Raw genomic sequence first — 20,757 nt, 5'->3', positions numbered from 1 at the left:
TTTTTTTTTCTTTTTTTTAATAATTCCTTTTTAAAAATTAAGTACAGTTGAAATTATTTATTTGGTGTTCCTTTTGTACCTACAGGAAAATAAATTTCAGTACCTTATGATTTGTGTTTCAACAATAACCTGTTGAACCAGCCCTGGCCTTGCTCAGGGAAGATGAAAAACATCAGAGATTTTCCAAACTTCATGGCAACAAAAGTTACTGTTTTTAAATATTTAGTCTCTATATTTTGCCTAGATATGACATTTGCCAAGGTTTTATGAGAGTCTCCCATTAGCTCTAATGTCCTAACTCTTAAATAAGGAATTTTAAGACACTGAGAACCTCTTCTTGATAAAAGATACAGTTTACATTGATTCTAATTTTTCTCTAATGGAGCATAGCTCCTTCATTGAAATTACTGGATCTCTCATCCTATATATTTTTTCCATTGGAGTTTAACTAATTATTTTGTGAACACTGATTGTATATATGTGTATAGTTTCTTATTTTTATTTGCAGTGTTTTTGCATATTTTTGAATTAAAGGTATAAATCAAAAGGTAGGTGGTAATTAATAATGTAAAACTCACTTTTAAATTAATGGTTATTGGATCATAAAGCACATAAAGTGTTACATTAGAGGACAGAAGTTGGAAATTATACAGCATTTCTAGTTTGAAATTAAATTAGTTAAATCCTCTTTGGCTCCTGATCTTACATGTGCATTTTTTCTTATATTTATATATATGTGATATTCACTGATTTTTTTTTTTAGTGCATTTTATCTGTCTCTCACTAATGCATACAGTCAGTCAAAGTGAAAAAGTGTCCAATATTTTAAAATAACATGAGAGTATCCTTCAGTTAAAACACCTCATCTACTATTCAGGATGTTAGCATTACTGCTAATTACTACTGCACTCAATTTTGTATGACAATGACAAAACTAGAAACAAAGCAAAAAAAGTCAGGGTACTGCACTTTTAGTTTCACAGTTTGTGTCACACTGGTACTATATGCCTGGGATATATCTGCTGATATTTATGGAATCAATGGAAATCAGTGCATATTTGACAAGTTTTGTGAAGCTTGAGGCCTCTGAGGCACTGATTGAGACTGGTAAAATGGCTTAGGCTGGGGAGTTTTTTTAATTGAGTAATCCTTTTTTCAAAATATGTGTAATTTCAGACATGCAATCTCACCAATAAAGGTAACATGATCTTAGAGCAATACACAAGTAGATTTCCAAGTGAGCACTGTTGGTTTTCAGATACTCTCAAAATAGCCCCTACTGTCAGATCTTAGAAATTTGACTGTGACCAGATCTGATTTTGACATTTTTTGGAGGTACAGTTTTGTGAGTGGATCAATGTAGATTTCCTTTTTCCCCCTTAGACCCCAAATCCTGCTCCCCTGCTCTAACTCCAGCAGTCAGAGAGAGGTCCCACAGTCACCCCTATAGAGCCACAGCTCACTGCCCTACTGGGGCTCTGGGTTAAACCTGCTGCCATTTCACAAAATCCAAAGAAAATCTGTAGTGAGTCAAAGTTTCATTCAAACATCCCTAAGCCCAGAGCGACTGTGAGTGTCATTTAACGCAGTACATTTTTACTGTGTATTGCAATTACAGAAACATCTGTTATTAATATTTTTTTGCTACACTGCTGTGAAAATTTCATTGAGTATTCAGTAGTTGCAAGGCTTTTCAGTTACTTACCTGTATTGAGGTGGTCATGTGGCTGAACATTGTAAATCCTTGGAAATAGACAGGAGTACAACTGCCAGTAGTAATTTTTGCTCTGCCTGCAATATGTATTTTATGATAGTTTACTGTGCATGTATAACATATGCATTTATTTTTGTCATGCCTGTATATGGTTATGAAAATTTTGTCAGTTGCTACTGCTGTTTGATCATACAGAAGTCATAAATGTGGGACAAGAAATTAAAAAATGGTCATAAGGTCTACAAATATTTTCATCAGCTTGATATCCTTACACAGGTGCGGGGAGGGGGAGAGGTGGGAGGGGGAGGTTTCTTAGACCTGGACAGTATTTTTAGTTTCCCATAATGACTGCTGTAAATCTACTTGTAAAATATCATGTTCATTGCACTTCAGTGCAGCTTACAGATGAAAAAAGGATAACTGCATAAATAGCATGTTTTCATCTTTATGTCTTATATTACTATGTTTCTTTCTAGAAAGCACATGATTTTAAAAATATTATTTAATTATATTACTGTTCCTATTTTTAGCTATGTTTTTATGATAAATTTGCTGTATCAGTAAGACACCAATTTTGAGATCAGATGTGCTGGAAATTCAAACATACAGATATTGATAGATAAGATGGAGCCATGGTCCATCTAATCTAATAATCCTTTTGACAGAAAGTAGATGACTCAGAGGAAGTTGCCAGAAATTTCATGAGAAACAACTAGAGGGTAATCTGCCAGCCACCTTGAGTCTTCTCAGAATTCCTTAGTACTTGGAGATAATCTTAAGACCTAAAGCATAAGGTTTCAACTTTCTTTGAAAATATATTAACATTAACTATTCAAGTTTTGATTTTGTGAATAGCAAAAATTTGACAACTATGAAAAACAAGATAGTGAGTGTTGCTGAAAACTGCAAATCTCTGAATCATTGGATGATTATTTACTTTCTAAGCAGGTGAGATAATTTGAGGGAGTGAAAATTACATAACATAATAAATAATCAATATTCTTATAATGATTTTGATCCTTAAGAAACTCTTGTTTTGTGGCATAAATGTTGCAAAACTAATTTGTCCTAACTAATGGTTTGAAATAAGAGAACAGCTCTGGTATGCTGCCTATTTGTCAGGTTTTTGGATGAGAGAAATGTAAACTTAACCTGTTATAGTTTCAAAAATTGTTAATAAAATACATGTTTGTGAGCATAATTGGATCACTTGTGATACCACTAAGAAAATTAATTGCCATTTCATGAAAGGTAAATATTCAGTTTCACAGAAAACATTTTGAACTATTCTTTATATTAGCTGGTGAGCCAGATCCTACCTCACACATCCATTAATCTAAGACAAAAGAAGCAGCAGCAGCCTGTGTATTTCTGCAATCTTATGTGTTATTCCTTTTCTTTTCTTTGCAGACAACTATTACGGCACTCCGAAGCCTCCAGCAGAACCGGCTCCGTTGCTGTTAAATGTGACAGACCAGATCCTCCCAGGTGCCACTCCCGGGGCTGAAGGCAAACGTAAAAGGAATAAGTCTGTGAGCAATATGGAGAAGACAGGCATTGAACCACCAGAGGAAGAAGAGGAAGAAAGACCTGTGGTCAATGGAAATGACGTGACAGTAACACCAGGTCTGTTCTTCCTTCTTACTTTGCAGTGAGTTTCTGTTATTCAGAGTTCTCAGTTACCTCCTTCTGCAGTGAGAATATGCATGTTCAGGTAAGGATGTTCTTGCAAGAGTGAAAGGCAGGAATCCTGAATATTAGGATTTCTCTGAAGCCTAAAAAAAATTACTTAATCTGTATTTTGGGGAGTCATCTCACTTACCTCAGCTACTGTAAAGATTTCTGTCTCTGAACTAGTCCCTTTGAACCATATGTATAGACCAAGGAGAAAAACACCTTCTTTCTGAGTATGGATTGTGACCTGGTTTAGATTTCTAGGTTAGGAAATCAATCACAAGTGCCTGTTCCTCTCCGTTGACTATAGAGGAAGTCTAGAGAACTGCAATTCGGTCAGATGAGTAGTTTCTGTGTTTCAAGCCTTCTTGTTCTCAAATGGTGACACTCACAAGATTGTTCAGCATTTATGAAATGAACTTTTGTGAATTGTTATAAAGAGTTAGCAATATTGTGGGAGTCTAAAGTCACCACATTAATAAAGTTGTGGCAGTGCCACTGAAACTTAGCTGGCAGTACTATCTGGAGGACCTGTTTTCAGGAATGTTTCAGAGCCTGCATAAAGCTGATAAGGGTTTCAGATGTCTAGTCCTAAAAGACAATTGTTGTTTTATTCCTTGGATCACAGTGCTTCAGAAAAAAAGGGAGTCCATGTAGACTGGTATCTTTAGCGAGAGCACTCCAGCCTTTTCTGAAGCAGGTAATCAGCTTCCCCCTCAACCTTTCAGCAAGACAATACTTTACAGATCTTAATACTTCTTATCCTGAAATAGAATTTAAGAAATGATTTTGTTGTTGTTCGTATAGAAAATTTAAGAATTCAGCTTTTTATGTCTTTCTGAGAAATAATGCTGTGAATCCTTTTGGTAAACTTAGAAATTCAGAAACAGATCACTGAAGTAGAAGTCTATAGTGACAATTATATGGATGAGAAGATAAAATGAAATATTGCAAGTTCTCTAAATGTATACATTACTGTGAAACAAAGTATATCTATTACCTAATCCTCTATGCTCTGTAGAAGGATTTTCATACTGCAGAGTCTATATATACCTTTCTAATTCCTGCTTCATTACAAAGCATATCGAATTTGATATCTTCCCATCCAGTATGATTTTGCTCATATTTTTCTTTAGCTGTTGCCTAACATTACATATAAGGGAAAATTCCTGTGCAGAATCCATCCTTTTCTGCAAGAGGTGTACAGGAGCAGTGGGGTGAGAGTGGGTGTGGTTCTTCCCCTTGGCTCTCCAAAGGGCTGCAGTATTGTTCCCTGGCCACTGCCATCACATGCTGGACGAGCCTTGCTCATCCCTTCCACACAGATTGCATCTGTTGGCGTTGCTCTGGCACTTCGTGCCTTTCCTACACAGCTAAGCAGGAAAGGATGAAGCCCAGAGATCCTTACATAAAACATCAGCACTGCCGCTGTTGCCAGGATACTTCCACAGTGAAAGAGGCAAAGGCAGGATTTGGTCTCTGATGTGTATTGTAGAAATCATTAGAAATACCATTCTTTGTAGTTATTCAAAATGTGCCACATAACAGACCATTGCTGAGGAGCAATTTCCAGGACAATATATGTTTCAGCTCCAAGTGGATCAAGAGCCAATATTTACCTGTCTTTTTCCTTGAATTCTACACCTATAATTTGCTTCTCCCAGGCAAATTCCATGTGAACAATGACTAGGCAGCACCCAAGAAGCAGGCACTGGCATGTGCTGTGTAACAAAATGAAATACATGAGCATGGGTGTAAGACAGCCCCCCCATCTTCCCCCTCCTCTTCCCCCCAGAGTAATTCCTGTCAGTGTGGCCAGCAGAACAAGCAGTGCCTGTGTTGGCTCTCATGGTTTCATAAGCAGGGTTTTGTTGTTCAGTTACACTGATTGAGGACTTTGGGGATTGTAGCAAAGCAGCTCTGTACATACATGCTGTGTTGCCTTTGTTGGGCAGTGTGGCTCCCACAGACCCTGTTACTGCAGTCATTTTCTCTGCGAGCTGACAGAGGCTTAGTCACTTCTAAAATGTCAGTGCATTTGTAGTTTGTGTCTTTAAACAATCAGGAAAACCAGAATATATTAATTAATTTATTTATTTTTAAACTCTTGGTGGTGAGAGCATTTTAGTTTTTATAAAGAATCAGCAAAGGTAGGACATTTGTTATTGCCAATTCTTTTAGAAAGTGTGTTCTATTTTAAATACTTCACTTCCAGGAGGAGGCTTTTATTAATTATAAGACTCTTGGGACATCTGAAACATTGATTCATTTTTTATAGATGCTCAGCAATTTAATGGCTTATTAACTGCATATCCAAGCCTGTCAACTCAAAGGACTGCTCTAACACATAGGACTACTAGTTTGAAATAACAACAGATCTAAGATGAATCTGAAGAAAAGAACCCATCCTTATCAGACCGATTAAGTGATATCTGTGGTTACAGAGATCTTTGTGCTTTTGGTCTGAATTTTCAGGCAACTTTTCAGTGTCTGTTGGCATAATCTGTGCAAGTGTTGAGCTTCAGCAATTTTTCATTAATACCTTCCGTATGCCTTTCTTCGTGTCCATCAGATTTCTCTGAGACAGTTGTATATGGACAAAGTGATCATAATTGTCTGCTCAATGTGTTTATTCTTTCTGATTTTTGTCACCTGTCCTCAGCCCAGAAGCCACCAGGAATCCTTCTCAGTGCTTTGGGATGGGGCTTTTGGCCATTTTAGGATGGAGCATTCTCAGTCCTTCATCCTGGATCAAGTTCTCTCAGGACAAAATAGTATGATTTGGGAGATGGGATTTGTCTCATCCAGTTTTAGTAAGTTATATGCCTAAATGCCTTACTTTTTTGTTTGAGCTATTTGTCTCTGCTCTCTTACTATAAAATAAGAAGAATTCCAAAGAGTAAGAGAACATAGATACACATTTTAGGGATCACGTCTACAATTTAGAATTATTAATTCAGCCTACAGATACAGAAGAGCTTAAATGGCTAAATTTAAATGAAGAATCTTGCTATTTTCCAAGAAACATATGAGAGACATAATCTATAGATTAACTGTTAAAATGGGTAAGATTAGACTTAGTATTCAGTTTCTTACACTTAGTGCAATTGTCTGCATTACTGGGCGAGACATATGGCACCTGAGAAAACTTTCCTAATGGACACTGTGTTGAAATTAAGGATTTCTGCAAAACTGATGCATTGACTAAATAGGTAAAAAGATACTTGATCAAATTGTAACCCAAAACTTGTCAGACATTCAGTTTTTACTGCTGTCCCTGTTTATGTCTGCAAAGAATTGAGTCGGTCTCCTTCACAACCAGCATCAGTACTTGACACTGTTGGTCAAGTCACATTTGCTTCCCACTGCTGACTGATGAAGTGTTCATCATCCGAACTCCTGAAGAATCACTTTAACATTGAAGGCATGCTTATGTATGTGCATTATTCTGACAGTACTTGAGCAATGATAAGTTGCACCCAGAGAATAAAGTTCTGTCAGGCTCAAATTAATTGAGGGGTAAGATATGACATCAAGTTTCAAAATTATCATTCCAGACCTTAAGAGTGAACAGAAGACCAGAGTCCCAATGCTGTCAACCACCATGCAAGGTGCACTAGTCCCAGGCAACATGCTGAGTTTATTGTTTTGTTATTGCACAGCAAAGACAGCCAGAGGCATGAAAACAACATACATAGCTTCTGAGAGCCATGAGATTTTAAAACATACAAAAGTTGATATCCATTGATTTTTCTTGGTGTGTTCTTTATACTCAATTTACCACAGCTAGGTCACATCCTGTGACCCACAGAATGCCCTGTGCTCACCCAGTCTCCATGACTCCTGCTTTCCTTGCCCAGGTTCAGCTCCTGGTTTTCACTGTGTCAGGAGTCAGAGGGAGCAGTGCCTCCATACAAAAGCACCAAGCCCTGAATATGGCTCCAGCTCTGTGGGAAAGGGAACAGCTCCAAGGCTGCAAAGTGGTGTCTTCACAAGAAAGTACATACACGTATACAGGCAAACATGAGTTAAACTACTATTGTATCCAACAGTTGTTTAAAAAGGATGGACTCTTTCCTGTACAGAGTTTAAGAAATCAGCCATTTGATACAACAAGGGTATAAAGATGTGAAATATTATTCAGAACTGTTAAAACCACCCCATAAATTACTATTTAATTTTTTTTTTTCTGCTGATATTCCTAAGGTTATATGAGTTGGTACTTTCAAATGAAGAGAATAAGTTTTCGAACTTCTCTACATGAGTAATCTGCAGCATTAAAATAAATGAATAAAGTGACAAGGTCCTTTTACATATTTAGATGGCCAATTTCAAGAATTAGACTGTAAATAATAGAAAAATTTAAAGTGCAAGCAACAGCATTGATGAAAAATGCTGAGACTATGACAGCATAACTACTAGTTTGCCGGGGTTTTTTTAAATGGTCACCATATCGACTACAAAATTATAAAGAATGTGTCATATCAACATATATCAGTAATATTTTAACTGCTGGTATTTGAAGCTGGGTATGACAGAGTTGGGGTATTTAAAGATAGTTATTTTAACATACACATTATCTTGTTCTCAAAGAACTTTGTATTCCACATATGCAATAGTTTGCTGGTGCTTTACTGGTGTCTATTCTGTCACTTCTCAGGACACTCTTGAGAAACTGTGTTAATCTGATTTTGAAGACTGAACCATCTAATCTGTTTTGTAGTGAGACAGAAGCTCTAGTAGGCTATTTCAATTTCAATTGATTGGGGTTTTTTAGTGACAAAAATACTTACGGGCTAATGTTGTGGTACAATTTTAGGCTCTTTTTTACATCACATATTCCAAAGGAAAATAGTTGTACTCACCATGCAATACTGTCACGTTGCAAATTTTGTTTGTACATTCAAGATGCTGCTAGTTTTTAACCAGAAGTCAATTTTTTGTTGTTTGGGGGTTTTTTATCAAATCAAAAATTATAGATGGATATCTATTAGAAGAAAGAAAACCAGTGAGGTGAATATCTACCTTACATGGAGTATAGGAATGATAGCTGCATATAACAGAAGGTGAGATGACACCATAGAGCTTTCAGATAAGTGTGACTAGGATGTCCACTGTGTAAAGATTACAGTTATTAAATGGCATTAGGCAATTCCATCTTAATTGCTTGGGTTTTAGTCATCATAATGTCTTCTCCATTATGAAAGTAACCTATTAAAAGGTAATGATCCAATAATTAATTATTCATGAGATTGGCTTTAAAATAATTATATTTTAAGTTGCTTAATATAAACATCAGGTTCTTTTTTTCCCTGCTGTATTTTGATAGCAATCTCTGTGTTAGAAAAGCTCAATATTTCTTCTAATCCTCAGGGCTAAATTTTCACTTTTTTTTTCTGTCATCATGATGGCTGGGATTTGTTAATATTGTTATTGAAAATCACGAATCTGACCTCTTCAGACCTGTTGAAAATAAGATCTTGAGGGAGAACACATATTAGAGATATCCTGGTAAAATCCCAGGACACAGTAGTGTCACCCCATCTGCACTCTGTCAGACCAACTGGCTGATCAATAGTCATTGTGTGTGATGCACCTGTGCCCCAAATGAATCTGCCATGTGACCTTATGCCTTATATTCAGTTTCATCTGTATGTCTTCCTTCCTGTGGTAGAAATGTGGTCAAGGCTGCAGGCAGCCCCAGGAATACAACTCACAGACCTGTTAATAATGCTTGAAACAGATGAGGACTTTTGCTTTGCAGAGATAAGAACAAAACACCCCAAAAATTTATCAGCAATTATTACATTGTCCTGTTCTCAGGGTAAGTGGAGACCATATATCTTCTCTGCTTTGCAGGAATATTTACATATTTGAAAATGCTACAGACAGATAGATTCATGTTTCCAAACAGCATAAAATGATTGTAATTCCACATAGTTCAAGCATGAGTTAAGATGTAGCAACACGAGCTTCACATGGATGTAGAGCTGTAGATCATAACTGTGTTCAAGGTTGAATTTGTGATTTTTTTCATGGTATTCTGAAGGGTTGTACATGTCAGTGTCAAAAGTATTTTTTAAGATCACGAAAGCTGTATCTACCATTTATCCCCAAGAAGCAGCACCTTTTACTATGTCATGTAAAGAAACAAAAGATTAGTTTGACACAATTTCTTCATGAAAAAATTCTTGACAAATATTTGTGACCTCTTAAGAGTTTACATGTAGGTGGTTTGATTGTTACTTCCAGTCCTTCCAGGAATTAAAAAGAGAAAGATGGTGCAGTTAGAGTTTCACGGGTCTTCCTCCTCTTTTTCTACAAAAAGGACAAAAAGGCCTAATTGAGCAAATCATTTCAAAGGGAACATAGGTACTCAGAAATTAAGAATATAAAATTATCTAAAAACCTAAATCATAGATACTTTGCTGAAACCAAGATTGTGTTTGTCCTTTCCAAGTTTCTTTTCCCCATGAAGTCTAGAAGGTTTTTCCATTACTAGCCGTGTGTCTGCTTACGTGGTGCTCTCTGTACCCTAGGTTCCATTTCATCCAGCTCTGCCAGTTGAGAACATCTGGTTCATCTGAGTTTCACCTGATCTGTTCTCTGCTCACTCCACCTTCTTTAGCCCTATTGCTGATGTTAATTATGTTAGTCATTTAATCACAGGTGATTTTTTTTGTAGTAGTGGCTGAGGCAAAAAGAGCACTAATTGCCTTGGGGTTCTTATGCATCATAAACTATTAGCTTTCTTTCCTTCCCAAATAGTAGAGTGAGTCTGCTTTTGGTATTATTATTATTGCACTTACAGAAGGTTTTCTTTTTACCCCTAATGTCCTGGCTGTTTCCCACTTTCTAGACTGACTGTTCTGTTTTGCTTTTAGATGCCCATGTTGTTTTTCTGTGTTCATCCTTAATGATTTAATCTAGTTTTCACATTTTGTACAATTCTGTCTCAAGTAACAGATCATTACAGTCATGACTTAATTAAAATTATCTTTGATTATGCTTACTATTTTTCTTTTCAATTAGAAAAATTTGTACTTGCATTCTTAGTATTGTTTATTTAATCTTTACTTGTCCTCCTAAACTTTTTCTCTCTTACCATTGCTTGCCATAATATCAAATTTATTGATTCTGTAAGTTTATTAAAATCTGGACCTTTATAGACAGTTTTTGTTACTTTTTTGTTGCCCTTCTTTCTTGCTGTTGTAAGCATCACTAATTAGAATGTTTCACCCAAGTTGTCTTCCACCTTCCTACACGTTTCACAAAGGTGTCTGCATAGTTACGTGCTCTGGGTGCACTGTTAGATCATTTAATAAATTGTCATCTTCTTGAACTTTTCTGTAGACTACATTGTTGACATGTTGAAGCATTTGGCATTGGCTGTGGGAAACTAAGCTTCCTATAGGTTGTATCAGCAATGAAAACCACTTTCTATATGGTTAATATATTGCTATGAGTTCATGGATGTCATTGGTTTCTTCGATAGATGGATACAGATAAAGCAATTGGTGCATATACTTTTTTTTACTTGAAAAGGATCTGTAGTCTGTGGTAAAACAGCAGGATAGTTGTTTTATGTGTGTATAGTTTGAAAAGTTAAGACATTAGACAGTAGAGCTGCTGGATATGAAGCTGCCTTCTGCTCAGTGTTTACTGCTAGTCTGGAAGGACTCCTGAGACAGAATGAGCCAGAACTCTTTATTAGTTTCTTGTTTCAGTTTGGTTTTATTGCTTTATTTTCTTTCATTGTGTTTCAAATAAAATGCATCATCAGAGGGACCCTTATGGAAACCAAACAGAATTTTTCTCTTTCTCAGAGAGAATCTTTTCTCTCTGACTTGCCTTTCACAGAAACTTGCACCCAGTAAATTCTTCACCATTACTTGGATATCCAAAACCTGTAGTTTTTCTTCTCTTGTAGAATCAAGTGAACATGAAGAGAAGAGTACAGCTGTCACGGGTGAGGTATCTGCCACCCAGCCTTGTCCTGCACCAGGATATGGTCAGCCTGAAGAAACAAAGGAGGATATGGATGTAACAAAACAGACTAAACCTGAAGAGAATGATGACTTGGGCCCACTGCCTGATAACTGGGAAATGGCTTATACAGAAAAGGGGGAAGTCTACTTTATTGAGTAAGTCTTGTTTCCTCTATTTTTAATAGCAGTATTGTATTTAACTGGGCGGGGAAATGGTTTGTACAGTGAAGTGCAGCTTTGCACTCCTCATTAAAACAGCAGGAATGTTCTGGCTGTCAGGGCTCCTGAGGGCTGGTGGCAACTCCTGCATTAGTGATTTAGATGGAAGCCTGCTGGGTTTTAAGATAGGTAACTGGCCTGCTGATTTTGATGGCAGGAATTAAAGCTTTTGTTTCTTCTGTTGAAAGCAAGGCCTTTCTGCTCTTCTGGTGCTTTCTGCTGGGAAAGAAACACAATTGCTGGCTTTTTCCTTCCTTATGTGAACAGAGGTGGAGAGCATGACGCTTTTTGCCAGTTAAAGGAAAGAAAAATGAGTGGACTAAAAACTAGCTAGTGAACAGTAGAGGGAGACCATGCTATATATAGAAATAGTAAAATAAATGAGTGGACTATAAGGAGAATTAGTTATGTGTAGAAACTTTTCCGTGCTCGTAGATTATACATACCTGTTACTAATTAGTAAACTCATTGAAGTAATGGATATGAACGTTCTGTGTATTCTCATTAAGCTATTAGAGAGCATCCAAAGGAGGGCCACAAGGATGGTGAGGGGTCTGGAGGGGAAGCCTTATGAAGTGGAGCTGAGGTCACTTGGTTTGTTCAGCCTGAGGAAGAGGAGACTGGAGGGAGAATTCAGTGCAGTCTGCAGCTTCCTCATAAGGGGAAGAGGAGGGGTAGACACTGATTTCTTCACTCTTGTGACCAGGGACAGGACTCAAGGAAATGGCCTGAAGCTGAGTCAAGGGAACGTTTAGATTGGATATTAGGAAAAAGTGTTTCACCCAGAGCGTGGTTGGGAACTGAAACAGGCTCCCCAGGAAAGTGATCACAGCACCAGGCCTGACAAAGTTAAGAGGGTTTGGACAATGCTCTCAGGCACAGGGTGTGATTGGAGTGTCCTGCATAGGGGCAGGAGTTGGGCTTGATGATCTTGATGGATCCCTTCCAACTCAGCACATTCTATGATTCTGTGATTATTATACATTACCAGAAAAAAAAACCACAGCAAATGTCTGAGTTGGCATAACATTGTGTTCCACAAAAGAAAAAAGAGAATGGAAAAACCAACATTTTCATCAGGAGAGCTCTACTACAGAGGTAGAAGTAGCATTTATGTTTGCTTTGTGGAATTGCCTCAGTTTGGAGCATTATCTGTTATTCTGATTATTAGTAGGTAAAAATAACATTTCGTGGTGTCAATTCTGCTTTAAGTCCTGTATTTAATGTAAAATGTTGTGACTATCACATGAAGTGTAAACAAATGTTAAGAATAAAGTTTGTGCATGGGGCTTTTTAATGAACACTGGCATGACCAGCTATAGCTTCTGGCATATACAAGGCTGAAAATAGCAGTAACTATTAAAATATAAGTGTCTTTGCTGAAAAGGGCAAAAATATGCTTATTCTAGAAAAAGAATAATTAATATAACTTTGCCCAAGCAAGCAGAGTAGAACTAGGGTGACCTCAGGGCTAGCTGAAACCCTTTTTTCCTTCTTACCTTACTCCCAGATTTAATTTTTCTGCACATATTGAATGCTCTGAAAGAAAGCAGACTGAATTATATGTCACTTTTATTTTACTTGTAACAAAAACCTGTGATACCTTTGGGGGCTGGGGGAAGGGATGATGGGTAGATCACTAATACACCAAACTGTGAGAGTAGTAAATACTGCAGGAGGTAATTTAATAGAAAGTAAATATATATTTTGTAACGAATACAGTGAATGCAAATAGCCCTGATGCTCTACAGAGCAGCCATTGCACTCCTCAAATTCCTTTGATGTTACAGCTTACTTCCTTTCCTGGAAATGCTCTGGTTTACACTGCTGTTCTGACAATGCTCATCATTCACTTCCACTAAATGAATGTTATGCAAAGCAAAGGAATCAATCAGAGGTGCAGACTGGATAGAAGGGCTGTTGTAAGGACTTCTTGCTTTTGGGATTGTATTGTTGAACAATGTATTCGCAAAAAAAGTGCAATTATACATTTGTAAAAACACTAGATTATTTACTAGAATCCTAGCAAAGGTGCAACTCACTGATCATTTGAGTTTTCACATTGCACAGCCTTTGCAGGGTTAAGTAGGAATGTAATGCTGTGGGGATGCTGTTAAATTGCCTCTTTGTTTACAAGTCACTTTGGTTAATGGCATGAAGAGACTCCATTTGCTTTCACAAAAAAACGGAAAGATAAAAAGACAACAAAAACCTATTTGTCTAACAACATCTCCCTGAACAGTAGTAAAGATTGTACTAGATTATTAAATAATAGATGAAAAACAAACATTTTTAAAGTGTACATCACAATGAGTGGGGAAAAAAAGACAGACTAGGCAGCATCTTTTATTGCTTTATTTGAGGATCTTGTGAATTGTGCCTTTAAACACTAAAGCCTTCTAGCAGCACATGATCTCAAGTTCCGGGTTGTCGCAGGTACACCCAAAGGTCTTAGATTTCATGACAGCATTTTCATTCATTCACGTCAAACTAACCTCTAAAATTCGTGTGTGATCTCACTTATCAAAACTGCCATCAGAATAATGTGGCAGATTTACAGTGAGAGAGGAAGTGACTTCATCAGGGGAGAGATAATTGTCTATAGACAGGACTATTTATTTGTTAATCATTAATGGTTCAGTTAGCATTTTGTAAAGCACAGTAGAAGGAATTTCTTCACCCTCAAGGACTACAAAGATGAAAAAAATTATCTTCTACCAGACACTGAATGATTCAAAAGATGGTTGTATTTTAGAGCATGCCTTGATCTGTTTCTTCCTTTCTTTCCCTTTTCAACATAGGTGCATGACCTTATGTTTACCTGTTTTAGCATTCACAGACCGAACAAGAGCATCTCTTCTTGCAACATAATACTTACCACTGTTTTTCAGGAAGATCTACATTTCTTGGGCTGTTTCCAGCCTTACATATGAATCTGAATTTTCAAATAAAGGCACACACTACACAAATAGGACTCCATCTCTTACATTTGGTTTCACTGAGAACATATGCTAATGAGAATATGCAATAATTAACAGACTGTATATAAATTGGAATACCATCAAAAAACCTTCCAGTTTTGCTCCTTCTTTCCTGCTTTAAATGTGGCTGGTAAGAGTGGCATATTTTGGCATGCTTAAATAAATTATAGTCACCACTCACTTTTTTAGCTTTTCCCTTTCCCAGGGATAAGGAAAGGCTGTGGTTCTCCATAGCCTTCAGACCTTGCCTTGCCAACAGCTCTCAAACCACATACTAGAGACCCAAACTTGTGTTGTGCTCCTCAAGTCAGCAGATGCTGGTTGTGTTGGATCCAAGCATCAGTGTTTGCTGTGTTGGTCCAGTGCAATGCTGAAGGGAATAAAAAAGGACCGAGATTCTTGGGGTGTGTGCTATCATGTGCAGTCAGGCTGAAACGTGGCCCTCACCCAACTATCCAGCTCCATCCCATTGCATTATATATGCAACTGTCCTGTACAGTTGGCTACACATTTTAATACTTTTTTATAAAAGGCAGAATTGGATTTCTCTTTCTGTCCAGCCTTCTCTCCACATATAGGCAGCAGAACTCTGTAAGGGGTGCAGGGACAGTAGGACATGAAACCTAAAGTCAACCTATTGGACTCCATACTGTTCAAAAGCATATATGGTTTCCTTTGCTTGTATTATATTAATTGTTTTCTTAGGGGATAAAAGTCTAGAATAAGTGCAAACTGCTGTAAAACATCTTTAAAGGATCATCTTTTTTGACTTGTGCTGATGATTTTTAGGAGAATGTGGCCACATGACGTTTGACAAACCACTTTCCAGTACATCTCGCAGACATTCAGTCTCTTACTACTTCAACACCTACTTCTCCAAACAGCATAGTCAGCATTGCTTTTTGGACCTGTTGCCATATCTCTTCTAGTTGTTAAAGATTTTTTTTTTTTATGAAAGCACCATAAAAGACTAAAAAACAGCTATAAAATAGTCCTTTGCCAAGGACTCTCCTTTTTACTGTAAAAAACAGCCATTAAGTTTTTTAATACAGCTGGTACAATTTCAAGTGATATCTGAAGAGTACAGCTTCAAGAATATTGCTATTGACTTCAGTGGGATCAGATTTTCTTTGTAGCAGTTTTTAAGGCAGGAAATTTTTTTGACTGCAGGAATAACATTTATCCCAACATCTTGTTTACCTGAAGAACCATGATATATTTAGTTGCTCCTGATTGCTCCATCAGTTCACAATTGGAATGCAGGATACTTTAGTTAAGCCTGGATACACCATTACTATTTTTTGTATTAGAAGATACACCCTCCTACCTGCACTTTTATAAGTTACTTGGAAACTTTTGTGAGTTATATCATCAGAGTATCAGTCCATAATAATGAAATGTTTTGGTTGTCTGGATATTTCTGTTACTTGAATTAAGTAGCAATTAGGATGAAGTTTTTTTGGTTTTTTTTCTTTTCCACATACTGTTATAATATTCACTTCTGATAGGATTTTTCTTTGGGAAAAAAGCCATCTTGAATTAGTCTGACTTCATTGTGTAGACAATTCTGATTCATCAGGGGTCTTGAGCATATCACCATAAATGTCTGTAATTCATTTTCTTTGTTTATGTGTTGGATTGGGTCTGTCAGTTTTGGTCAGCATAACAAATCAGATTTCTAATGCATTTTGGACTTCAATATGACATACAGCAGGACAGGCTGCTGAAAGAAACTGAGAGGGATCTTTTCTCCTGAGACCATTTTCTTGCCTCATGAGAAATTAATTAGGAATATGAAGATGGTAGAACTGGAAAGAATTTCTAGAACGCTGAATTCCTTTTTTTTCTCTTGTCTATTGATGTTATAAAGACATTATCACTCTGTACTAGTTGTGTGCTGTCCCTTGCTCTCACTTGCTGTTTTTATCTGTGCTGACATCCAGGTCAAACTGCCAGCTTAACTCCTCTTGTCTTTCCTCACTTTCTTATTTCTAGTCTTTCCCCCAAAGGTCTCTGCTGCTCTGTTCTGCAGAATTCATCTTCCAGGACCTTTCCTCTGATGTTTGTCATGTTTTTATAACTTTTCTCCTTTGTATTTATTGAACTAGAAGAACCAGTTCACCTTTCTTGCCCTATAGCATTAGGTACCTAATGTAAACCAGTTGCCAAGCCTCCTTCGGAGGTCAATGGAGAGAGAGAATTCATCCTGTCAATGGAGAGAGAGGCTGATTCATCCTGTCCATATATAAGGGCAGAATTAATCTGCCAAAATACAGCTGCTTCTACCAGTAAAGATGTCTCCAGATATCCAAAACTCTGTCTGCTGTAGTATGTAATTTGTGTCAGGAGTACACTTCTGAAGGAAATCTTCTGGTTGTCTTCACACACTGTGATTTGGCTCACATTTCAGAGTATGCACATTGGATTCCTTTCAGATGAAACTGAAAAGAAAGTTGATCTCTGGGAGTGCACTTCATTTTCTACAACCTCTGGACCCTGAACTCAGTCCATGAGACCAGATTTGCGTTAAAACTAGTCTGTGTTCCTTCTGATCTAAACCATTTCCCTATCTAAATTAGCAATATCAGCAGACTGCAGAGCGAAACTCTTGGTGCTGATGACCCAGCAGCCACAGCTTCTACGTCTTTTCAGGTGCCATGGGCTGCATGCCTGTGAATGTAGTGCAATAAGTGAGCTCCTGCTGTGCATCTTTTAGTTTAAATTCAAGTGAAAAGCTTACAAGCTTGGAGAACGCTTAGTGTGAAAAAGAAGATAACTGGGAGACAGATTCACTGGAAAAGTGACCTCCTGATCTAAGCCAAAGCACCACTGTAGAGGCACAGTAACAGCCCAAGACATCTCCATGATCCTAGCAGATATGACACAGACCTTGTCAAAACCAGGACCTTCTGGAGTGACAGCCAGATGCCATTTAGGAGGTGACATACCAGCATTATGTCACTTAAGAGCATATGATTAGGTGGTTCTGCTGGAAGAGAGGTAAGATAAATTATTCTGTATAGGTGTCTCTCCCTTGAAGAGAGATGAATCCTACACAATTAGCTATGTAATTTTTGTAGTCACATGAGATGAAGCCCATTCTTTGTCAGAAATTAAACTGCCTGAGTCAAAGAGAATTACTTCAACAGCAGAAATTACCACAGGAGACTCTAAGCATTTATATATTCCCCTAAAAATCTTGCATAAGCCTCTGCTGCTGCTGCAAGTGCCTGGAGGCAGCACCACCGTCTCTGGGCTGGGTACAGAAGTGCTCCTCTACTGCCCAAGGCCATTTAAGATTCACAGGATAGAACTCCCAGACCTGGGTCTCTTAAGGACTGTGAACTCTGAGCACACCATGAAATGCAAGGCAAACTGGCAATCACAGCTGCTGCCATGCAAACCACTGCCAGAGGACAACTTCCTTTTGTATCTGTTCCTACATGTGTGCAAGAAGTTTAGGTAGCATCCCACAATGGATGGATTGTAAAATTGCTGGTTTGATGTTCTGTTTTTCCTACCCATGTCCCTCCACATACAAATTACCTGAAGATCATTATTGTGCTACTTGAAAATCTCTGCAGATATGCAATGCTTCAGCATAAAAAAACGGAGGGAGGAGTTAGCATTGTTGAAGTCCAGGGGCCCACAGAGCACTGTGGTTTTCTTCTCCTATGTTCCCCTTTGCTCAAGTTGTTAGATCAAGGACCAGCCGAAATTTAATATGTTCACAATAAAAAACCAAACAAACCCATATGTGCTGCCCCCAAACACACTGAAGTAGCACACTGGTAAATGCCCTTTTTGAAATGCTTTTCACAATAACATGCAAGTTACATACCTTGCAAGACTCACTATTTAGAATAGGTTTGCAGTGCTTTTAAAAGACATTAAAGCTATTCCTGTCAGTAAGTACTTTCTATATTTCCTTCCAAAAGGTTTCAAGAGATTGCCTGAAGGCTTTTTAGTACAAGAAACTTCATCTGTCAAAGTGTTTTAAACTGACAGATTGATAACACAAATCCATTATATTCAAAGCTTAAGTAAAATAATATACTGTCTAACAAATAATTATAATAAAAAGATAACACTTTGTTAGATAAGAAAAGCCACACTCCTAGTGTTTTTTTACTTCCTAAAGATATTGAGTGGTATCCAGTGAGATTCCCAGAGAGCCTCTAGTCCTAGTACCCAGCTCCAGTGCTATTAACAGGGAACAGAGGCAAATAAACAGACTCTGTGAAAAAAGCAGAGCTATAAAGAAAATCTGGAGAAAAACAGGAGGTTGAGTCAAGGTTTCTGGGAAGTATTCTGTGCTTTCTTTCACTCTGTTTAAACCAGTTGAAGAACTTTTTTTCCACGTATATTCAAAATTGTGTGCAACTAGTACCCGAGGACTCTGATTATAATAAACTGTCTCTGCTAGGTGCAAATACTTGGCAAAGAGAGAGGATTTAAGTTAGCTTAGCAATAATTATTTTATTGACTTTGGCTAATTATTATTTGGCTAAAGTATTAAGCTCTGCTTTACTGAATGACCTTTAAAAAAAAAAAAAAAAACAACTTCAACACAGTTCAGGCCTACCTGCAGTTTCTATTTTGTGCATAGCAGGTAACAAATTAGGATGAATTTTAAAAAGTTATGTTCTTCCCATGTTCCATGTGCTTGAAGCAAGACCAAAGGGATCCTTTGTTAACTGCTTTCAAAGTTTGAAAAATTAGGAATTTACTGTTGATTTCAAGAGAGAGTTTAAGACAAGCATTGTTGGTTTGCCAGCACTTATCTCAGGAGTCCTAACTAGTAATCAAAATCATTGAAATTATGTAAAGATGGGCTTTCTAGACGTGTTTTTAATGATAAGGTATAGTTATTGCCAAATAATGAAGCATTGTTCAGTGGAAATTGCTGGTGGAGCCACAGATGTATTTCTCACAGGATGCTTTTGTTGCATCACTTCACTCTCATTCTGTCACTGACAACAGCTCCAAATTCCTGTTGGAGCATTTATTCCACAACTGCTGCTGCTATTCATCCGCAACTCATTCATAACTAATCTGTAAATCCCCAGCCCCTTTTCCTTCTGGTCTGTCTATAAGACTTCCCAAATGGACACACATGATTAGACCAGTGGTAAGGTACACAGGTTATGCCCTCTGCCAGGTTTTTAGTGCTTAAAAAGCATTCAGTGTGCACAGCCTATGCAGCAGATATGTGTTACTTTTGCCATTGGTATTAATTTGGCCAATTTACTGCTCCTTCTATCTCCTCTCCCATAGTTAAAGCTTTCCTATCAAGGCTTCCTTTATAATAAAAACAGTTTAGGAGATAAATGTTGTCTTCCTTTAGCTTTTAGAGATTCTAGTCCTTAACAGAACTGAAGAGGGAATAGCTGACACAAGGGAGACTGGAAGAATACCCTGCCAAGTAAACCTCCTGTGCAGAACAGAAGTAGACATGCATAAAAAACACTATGCTGTACTCCAGGGCTACTCGTTTCCCTCTTTTATTGAGAGCAGTGTGACAGTAGTCATGTCTGTCCTCCTTGAAAGAATGCTTGTGTGTTGTGTACCTGGTTGCTAAAATGATCCAAGCAAACAGCACTATGGAGAGCATAAGAGGACATTGATGGTACTGTAGAGGTGTTAGAAGACAGGTGGGATTGATTCTGCCTTCTTTCAAGTCCTGTCTTCAGAGGAGGAAAGGATTTTTTACCCACTGAAGCACTTGCCCAGAAGCATTTAAGGTCCCATTGCAAGAGTTGTTTAGTCCCACTGCATTGTATGTCTAGTATAGATTATAAAGTGGAGAGGCAGGGCAAGAGAAAAAGCATGGATACAAGTAAGGAAAAGAGGGATGAGTTTCGAAAGGTACTTTTCTCCTGCAGTTATTTGTTATAGATAAAAGTTCTTGCGGATGAGTTTTGCTTTTATTAAGTAGCTGAACAGGTTTGACAGATAGCACCTAGAAGAGGAGATTGAGTGCTGTAAGAGCTGATCTAAATGAAATACCATCTCCATTCTGTGAAATTCCACTGCAGACTGAAGGATCACTCTTCTGTTGTAAGAGCTGTTGATTTTTTTCGTTTGTTTATGGTTTTGTTTAATATGGCCATCTTGCACATAACTGAGACTTCAGTCCTGCTGGGTTTGCAGAAGCCACATTTATGCTAAAGGGTAACAT

At 37.6% G+C, this 20,757-nt stretch overlaps 1 protein-coding gene across 11 annotated transcripts in view; it reads left to right on the top strand.

Moving 5' to 3' along the window:
- Positions 1-20,757, top strand: part of MAGI2 (membrane associated guanylate kinase, WW and PDZ domain containing 2) — a 719,843-nt gene that overhangs the window by 469,342 nt on the left and 229,744 nt on the right. For all 11 annotated transcript variants that reach the window (XM_042018455.1, XM_042018451.1, XM_042018449.1 and 8 more), the window contains 2 exons: positions 3,125-3,340; positions 11,319-11,532. In XM_042018455.1, the coding sequence (XP_041874389.1) occupies positions 3,125-3,340; positions 11,319-11,532 (430 nt within the window). The remainder of the gene's footprint in view (positions 1-3,124; positions 3,341-11,318; positions 11,533-20,757) is intronic.

The sequence above is a fragment of the Corvus kubaryi genome, unplaced genomic scaffold, assembly GCF_017639235.1.
Source record: "Corvus kubaryi isolate FWS band 111438036 unplaced genomic scaffold, C.kubaryi_AGA036_p1.0 137, whole genome shotgun sequence".
NCBI lineage: Eukaryota > Metazoa > Chordata > Aves > Passeriformes > Corvidae > Corvus > Corvus kubaryi.
This window is presented reverse-complemented; position numbering and strand designations above follow the sequence as displayed.